Below are 8322 nucleotides of genomic sequence, written 5' to 3' on the forward strand. Positions count from 1 at the left end.
GCAGAGATTCTCCCCACCTTTCTCTGCCTAGGTCCCCAAATCGCAAAGTTGGCAAGGAAAGAATGTCGGGGTACATAGGGGGTCTAGAATTTTTGAAATTTTCCGGGACTTGCTTGGAGCACTGTGATTGGTCACAATAGATGTAACCTTCATGCAAATGAGGCCGCGACGCCACCCAGCTGCCTGGAAATCAATAGAGACTGGAAAGAAGGGGGCATTCGGACTGGGGCAAGCCCAGGGAAAACGTTCGGCAGCACAGAAACGCAAACAACCACTTTTCCCCCTCCCTGTCCCCTTTCCCTTCATCCTCCCCACCCCAGCACAGAAAGAGACAGCGTTAACGGACTCCCCCGCCCCCACCCCTTCCCCTCTCCCTCTCCCCCTCCCTTCCCTCCCTCCCTTTTTCCCTCTTTCCCTCCAACACCTTCCACCTAGATCATCTCTAAAGGGACTTCTTGATTTCCTCCTATTTCTTATGAACCCAGGATGGGCAGCAAAGAAGACCCTGGCAAATGTTGTCCAGCTACCGCCCCCATCTCCAGCTTCACTATCCAGTCCATCCTGGGCAGCGGGCCTTCTGAGGAGCCCAGGGAGATCGGGTCCAAGGGCGCCGCAGGCTGGGCGAACCGGAAAAGGAGTCTCTCGGTATCCTCGGAGGAAGAGGAGGCGGATGACGGCTGGAAACACTCCGGCTGTTACTGCCCGGACTCTCATGGCCCGAAGGAGTCCGGCCACAAGCACCATCAGCCCCTCACGATAACTTGTCTCAGTAAGTAGCGCTCTGAACTGACACGGGCTCTCTTCTGCACAGCAGGAAAGGAAGCTGAGCAGTGGGCGCCTAGGAGAGAGAGGCAGGAGGGATCTCTTTCTCTTCTCTAGGGTTGGGGTTGGCCGTTCCCAGGCAGAATTGGAAGGCGGAGAATTAGGCTCGGCAGCACTTCCCAGTCTTTATCCCTAGCTCTCTCCACCTGTCCTGGGCTCTCTGTTCCCACAACAAGAGAGATGGATATAGAGAAAGAGACAAAAGTGAACCCGCTGTTGGGGAGTGAATTATAACATTTCTGGGAGGTTACTTCGAAAAGGGGGGCGAAGAGGGAGAGGAAGGTCAGAGTAATTCGATTGATGGGAAGTAGGTAGAGCGTCTTCTAGAAACAGTTTTCTTTCCTTTATTTTTTCCTTTTGGATAATGAACATTTTTTCCTACGTTCTGGACAATCAAAGACAAAGCCGGCTGAATTCTTTGCTCTCCTTTCTTGGCTCTTCGGAGCGATTAGCAATTTGAGGTGATTGACATAAGTGCGTTTCAAAGATTGGTCTTTACAACGATTGTGTGTGTGTGTGTGTGTGTGTGTAAGGTGTGTGTGTGTGTGTGTGTGTGTGTGTGTGTGTGTGTGTGTTGGGGGGATTAGTGTGAGGAGGCGTCGTTTTTAGCTTGGCTTTTGAACAAATATTCTATGAAATGCCGATCTGGACAGAATGGCAAATCCAGTCATCTTAGAGAAGAGATCGTATTATTATTATTGTTGTTATTAATAAATTCCCTCAGCCGCCCATTTGTCTTGACTATGGAGTACAGCTGCTACAAATCATTTAACAAAGACCAGAACAGAGAGAGGGAATGTCTTTGGGACCTAGAGCCACTGAAAGGACTTTTTGTTTTTTTCTTTGATTTTTCTTGGGTGTCACATCAAAATGTTTCTTCACTAGATTTTTATTTGAAACAAACTAAGAAACTTCCCCTGCTCGGGGCCGCATGTGAGAAGTGAGCGCTAGAGGAGATTTGATGAGGTGGGAGAAAGCTTTGGGTAGTCTTCCTACTGTAGGCCCGTTTTCAATCAATTCTCTATGCTCCTCGAGGCTCTTTATGGATTTATAGTCCTGAACTTCTTCACAGTCATTGTTATTATTGTATTAAAGGTAACTCAAAGGCCAGCGGAGGAGCCGGATCAGTGAGTTCGGACAGGACGCCTTTCCTCTCCCAACCCCAACAAGACTTTAAGGAAGAGAAGGAGAAGCACTTCCACTCCGGGTCACCATCGCCTGGAGCAGAGCGGCCGCGAGATTCCGGAGGAGACCGGCAAGCCGGCTCCGCCAAAAAGAAGACCCGCACTGTGTTCTCCCGCAGCCAGGTGTACCAGCTCGAGTCTACGTTCGATATGAAGCGCTACCTGAGCAGTTCGGAACGGGCTTGCCTTGCTTCCAGCCTACAGCTCACCGAAACGCAGGTGAAGACTTGGTTCCAGAACCGGCGGAACAAATGGAAGAGGCAGCTCTCCGCAGAACTGGAGGCCGCCAACATGGCCCACGCCTCAGCCCAGGACTCTGGTGGGGATGCCACTGGTGTTCAGAGACAATTCCCTGCTACGGGTCCCGGTGCCCCGATCGATAGCCTTTCCGGCCCCTTTGTACTACCCAGGAGCAACCTGTCAGCCTTACCTCTCTATAATCTGTACAACAAGATTGACTACTGACCAAACAGAACCCCAGCGGACCTGCCCCGCTCCCTTGTAGATTTCAAACCCTTTTTCCCATCGCATTTCCTTTTTCCGTTGCTGTTGAAAAAGACCTCTGAAACTGACGCATTTCCCCATTTGTATATGAATGAAGGCAATGTGCTTCTCTAAATATTAAGAAATACACCATGTGTATTAATTATTTCTTATTTATGGATTCCTCTCCCTTATTTTTATTTGATTATTATAGGGTCTTCAAAGGTGCTTCTTACGGCAGACCGCCTGCTTTCAACCCAACCTATTTTTTTTTTTCAAATATTGGGGTTTTCTTTGGTAGGGGAGGGAAGAAGCTTCCCTAATCTGGGGAACAGAATCTTTTTTAGATCTGCTTCGGCAGATTAAAAAATTGGAAGGGGAAAAATTAAAGATTTTATATACATACATCTATAGTCTATATATATAAACATGCATATAGATATATAGATATGGATGTTTCCAAGAAGGACACCTGTTGGCTTTTGCCTATTGTATAGCTTCCTTTCCAAGTTCCTCTCATCTAGGAATGAGTAGGTACGAAAGGGGGATTTCAAATCTGTAAATATTTTTAGAAAAAAAAAAGGCGAAGACAAATAAAACATTTTAAACATCGTTGCTAACTCTGATTTCATTCTAAAAGTCACGTTCCTCTGTGTTATGAAACTTTGCTGCCTCCCATCTCAGGTCTCCCAACTACTTCTTCCCTTATCCCCAGCAAGAATAATCCCTCTCAAAGGTCTCCCGAGCAAATATCCTTAAAGAATTGGAAAGGAATATGGATTATAAACTGCTGCGGGACTGAATCAGAAAACATACAAGTCAGAAGTGTTGTTGTTGTTGTTGTTTTCCCTCCACAAAGGTGTATTGAAGGTGTTTGCAGAAGAGTTAGCTGTTTGTATAAACGTGGGGGGGAGGCGAGTAGAAGAGTGGAAGTGGGTTAAGACAAACAAAACTCGTCATTTTACAACTGAACCCACAAAAAGCCGAACATTTAAAAAAGATGAAGCGATAGGGATTTCTGGGCTGAAAGAAGCCAGGTCTCGAGCCGTAGGGGGAGCCAGGATGCTAAGGATTGGGCTCGTCTTTTCTGGGACTTCGGGATGATGGAGCCTCATTTAAATTAAAAAAGAAAAAGAAAGAAAGCTAATTGTCTCTAGTTGAGTTGCCAATTTCGTTTCCAAAGGTGGTTTTATTTTGCCTTGTTTTTAAGAATAAGTGGAGAAGAAACAGTTCCCTTTGTTTTGAGAAGCAGTTTGCTGCGACTGTTCAGCTTTCCCTTTACCCAAATGATCTCGTTTCTCCTTTCCTATCTTTCTACTCCCCAGTTGTATCCGAAATTGCTGGGCTTGCCACCCCACTATTTCCTTCTTCACACACCTCACCTTGATCTTGTAGCCATTAAGAAAGTGCGCTGGGGACATGTTTCCCCCTTGCTCCCCTTCCTAAGCCTTGGACGCCACTGTCTTACTTCTCTAGACGTAGAAAGAACCCCGGGAAATACCTTATTGAGTGAGTGGCTCAGATTCCTAACGACTGGCTCTGGGATGGACAAGAAAGGGAGAGATGGCTTTTTTTTTTTTTTTTAATAGTTTACATTGTGTGCTGTTAAATGCCAAGATGACATGCAAAGCTCTCGGCAGCTTGGGTTTAATAGAAATGTGACATGCGAACTGCGATTGTGATTGATTTTAGCGCCAAAGCAGCAGCCCGGTCTCTCCTCCAGAGTGGGGGACACCTGCAGCCTCTGCCTTGGGCAGCCGGGAGGAAAAGGAATCCTTGAAACAAAAAAGTAAATACTTCACTGAATGTTATTCAAACCAGAGACACTCGGGCGTGTTTTATCACAGCCACCTGTTCCTTGCTTAACTTCCTGAGGAAATCTCCAAAGGAAAAGCACAAGGAGGTGGGGTAGGGGGGTGGGAAATCCTTGAAAACGAGCCCCAGAAAACAAGATGAATATTTATATCGAGTTCTTGTTGTCGAGGGTCTAGGTTTTAAGCAATACTCGGCTGGGCCAAGAGAAAAACAGGCCAGTATGACCTGTAGTGGATTATGATCTACTCTTAAGTATGACAAATAGGCGTTTTAGGGCTGAAACAAATCAAATTCATCTTCCTGATAAATTTGGGACTTTATGGAACAATAATGTAAAGCTATGTAATATTTGTAAACCTTTTAGTTTTCTCGGGTTCGCTTTCTAGCACAAATTCAATAGTTTTCATGACACTACTCCCCATAAGTCAGTTTATTTTTCTCTGCCAAAATATGTGAGATTGTAGAATATAGATTTAGATCTAGAAGAGACCTTGTAAATCCATGTATTATTACAACTCTTTATTTTAAGAATTCATAAAATGGATCAAAAGAGAATTTTAAATAAAGGATTCAAAAGTGCTATCATATAAAAAAAAATCACAGATCCTAATTTGGGCATTTGGTAATGCATTGGAGAATATGAATAAGTTTCTTGTACAGTATACAAAATCAAACCTCTAGGTAAACTAGATTTTCATTTCCTGGCTTCTATGGACCCACAACAAATCAAGATCTAGGAAAAATATGGACTTCAGTTTTATACTTAGGTATTTCATCTTATATAAAGCTAAACTCATCATTCTTTACTTACGCAATTTAAAAATAAACTTTTAAAATATTCCATTGTGTAACAAACAGATGAGTATAGGAAAGAACCCAAATGGTCACCAGTTGCTATTTGATGATGCATAATATAGATGACTACTATTTAAGGGTTTTGAGATTATGGAGGGAACAAGACAAATAATTGCATCATTTTATCTTTCCATATCTTTCCCTATCATGCCTTCAAGAAATAGTTTCTCATAAAAAAGAAACTATCAGGGCATCAATACTAATAATAACTAGGCTTTTAAATGTAAGGAACTCTCTAACTTTTCCTTCTACATTAAATTTTTAAACCTTGCACCTATTAATCATAAAACTGGAAACCCAAGGTAATACAGCTTTGTAACACTATTAGGACAGCTCTGGGGGGACACCCCAATATTGATCTTACTAAACCCAGATAGTTAAGTACTGTCATTTAGTCGATTATCAATGAACATAAAGCTTAGACTTTGAAAGAGTAGTTAGAATTCTTTTTCAAAACTTTATAATTTCTACGTATTGTATCTCTAACCATCTGTTTATCAGAATGTTTGAATAGTCATCCTTCTAATCATCATCCTTCTAATTCCAAGTTTTAGTTTGAAGGATTTTTAGAGCATTAGCATTTCGTAAAACTAAAGTGATATTTAATTGAAACCCCATACTCAGAAATTACTGAATAATATAGTTTAATGAAATTATACAGTTGCAGCTGAAAAAAAAATTGTGTCATTCATTCTTAGAATTGCACAGCAGTGATAAAGCTAAATAAAGAAAAGTGGAGAAAGAACAAAACATCACAAAATAGAAAGATGTAGCAAGAGCCAGTGTGGAAAAAGAGATTTGGAATTTTTTATTCTGCATATTTATTCTAGATTAGTTGAAGTAAAAAGAAGTAGAGAATCACTCTTTCCCCAAATTTTGTTAATAATGATAATAATATTAATAAGGATAATGACAGTTGGCCATTTCCTGAACTTTGAATTTTAAAAAGCACTGTGATGCATTATCTAATTTTGATCCTCACAACAGTATTGTGAAATAGGCACTTCACCACTATAATGAATAGAAAGGTCTTTTAAAAAAAAAATCTATTTATAGCATGAGTAGAAAAGTGTGTGGAGTAGTACCTAACACTATGTGTTTGAATGCAGTACAAGCAACATTATATTTTATTGAATACCCTCTTTCATTTTGACCTCAAACCTTTCCTCTTCCAACAGCTGTTTCTTTGGACAAGCCTTTTAACTTCTCTGGATACCAGCTGAATCACTTTGTAAGTAAATGAGTGGAACTAGGTATTTTATAAATACCATTTCAGCTGTCCTATGATCTTCACATTTTCTTTCAAATTTAAGGATTATTCAAGGGTTAGGAGCTGGGTTAAATTTTCCTTTACTTGGTCCTGTGTCTCTGAAGGTCAATTCACTTCACTAAGCCTTTCTTTCTTCCTTTCTTCTGCTGGGGTTAAGTGACTTGCCCAGGGTCACCCAGCTAGGAAGTGTTAAGTGTCTGAGACTAGATTTGAACTCGTATCCTCCTGAATTCAAGGCTGGTGCTCTATCCACTGCGCCACCTAGCTAACCCTCACTCCCTTAATTTTCTGATTAAACCTGATTTAATTTATCTGCTGAGATGGCTTACTGGGGAGTGGCCTATGTGCAGCTACAGCTTCTTAGAGCCACAGGTGAGAGTTGGGTGACCCAGGTGGACACCAAAAGGGAATGAGCAGCCCTGAAAAAGCCTTGGCAATCCTTCACACCAAAGGTGTTAGTCCTCCTGGGAACACTCCATACAGTGAAACTAAAAGAGACACAGAGACTTATAGACAAGCAGGGACAAAAAAGAGAGAAGGGGAAAGGGAGAGGGAGAGGAGAGAAAAAAAGAGGAGAGAAAAAAAGGAAAAGGGGGGGAAGGAAAGCAAGATAGAAGAGAAAAGGGAAAGAGATTGCTCAAGTCTGAATCTAATGCAGTATGCTCAGGACAAGATTCAGCAGAATAAAACTAGTGTGATTTAGGTCCAAAACAAGAGCCCTGTGAGTTCAGTTTAAGGGGGAAGTGGGGACCAAGTAGGAGGCTGTTTCTTAAACTATGCAGGCAATTGGAGTAATACTTTCTTTGCCCCCTCCCTCCTTTATAAATAGGATTTACGAACCCAGCAGATTCAACAATCAAGAACTATTTATTTTATATTATGCACCAGGCACTGGGAAGAAGAAATGCTGAAAATGAAACAGTTAAGGGAATCAGGAAGTACTAGGTAGAAGGTGGCACTTGGGCTTCTTTTATGGAAGCGGGGAATTCTAAAAGGAAGAGGTGACTAGGGAGTGCATTTCAAGTAAGAGGATAGCTAAGGCAAAGGTAAGATAACTGTCAAACAAGAGCACTATGTGAAAGAGAGTAAGAATGCCATTTGGAAAGGACTGTGGACTGTGGGAAGAGGACTAATGTATAATAAAGCATGAATTGTGGATGGAGTATAAAAGGCTTTCAAAATTTCAGACAGAAGAATATAGTTCGATCCTAGAAGCAGTAGCAGAAAATTAGAATCTATTGAGTAAAAGAGAAGCACGGGAACATCTGCGGTTTAGGATAATCATTCTGGCAGCTGAGTCAAGATTGGAGAGAGTGATTTGGGGAAGACAAAGCTGAAGGCTTTGATGACCATCGTTGAGATGAGAAGAGACACGCTTCAGATGTAGAAGTGACCGGATTTGGCTACTACATTTAGATGAATGTGGAGTGAAAGAGTGGAGTCAAGGAGGATAAAACTGGGTGAATGGAAAGAGACACAGAAGACATTGAGAAATTTGATGGGCAGGATCTGCGACTTATGTTTCTGATACATTAGAGATGCCTGCAGGACACCCACTCGTTCTGTAACCGTTGGAGACGTGGGAAAGAAGCTTGAATTTGGTTGTTGATTGGTTGGTTTCTGAAAATGACCAAAATGACTTCACTATGTCAAAATCAGGTTACAACGCTCTGTCACAGGTCAGACATAAGTAGTCCACATGAGCATCCGGGATAGCTTCGATACTTCATCTATTTCTCATTTTCTTCGGGCTAATTCTCTGCTCCTGGAGCACGATACACCTTCTCTGATGAGGGCCCGCCATGCTGGAGGGTCCTGCGTCACTCTTTCCCCTGTCATACATCAATGCTAAAGTTCTGAAGAGAAACCTCCAGAGTGTCTGTCACTTTTTTT

The 8322-nt window shown here is 42.2% G+C and overlaps 1 protein-coding gene across 1 annotated transcript; it reads left to right on the top strand.

Moving 5' to 3' along the window:
• Positions 1–241: 241 nt before the first annotated feature.
• HMX2 (H6 family homeobox 2) lies at positions 242–2985 on the top strand. Its single transcript, XM_074285240.1, is given in 4 exon segments — positions 242–769; positions 1918–2318; positions 2320–2416; positions 2419–2985. Coding segments are annotated over 4 exon segments (834 nt in total). The 5' UTR covers positions 242–486; the 3' UTR covers positions 2472–2985.
• Positions 2986–8322: the final 5337 nt, after the last annotated feature.

This window comes from Sminthopsis crassicaudata, chromosome 2 (assembly GCF_048593235.1).
Source record: "Sminthopsis crassicaudata isolate SCR6 chromosome 2, ASM4859323v1, whole genome shotgun sequence".
Classification (NCBI taxonomy): Eukaryota; Metazoa; Chordata; class Mammalia; order Dasyuromorphia; family Dasyuridae; genus Sminthopsis; species Sminthopsis crassicaudata.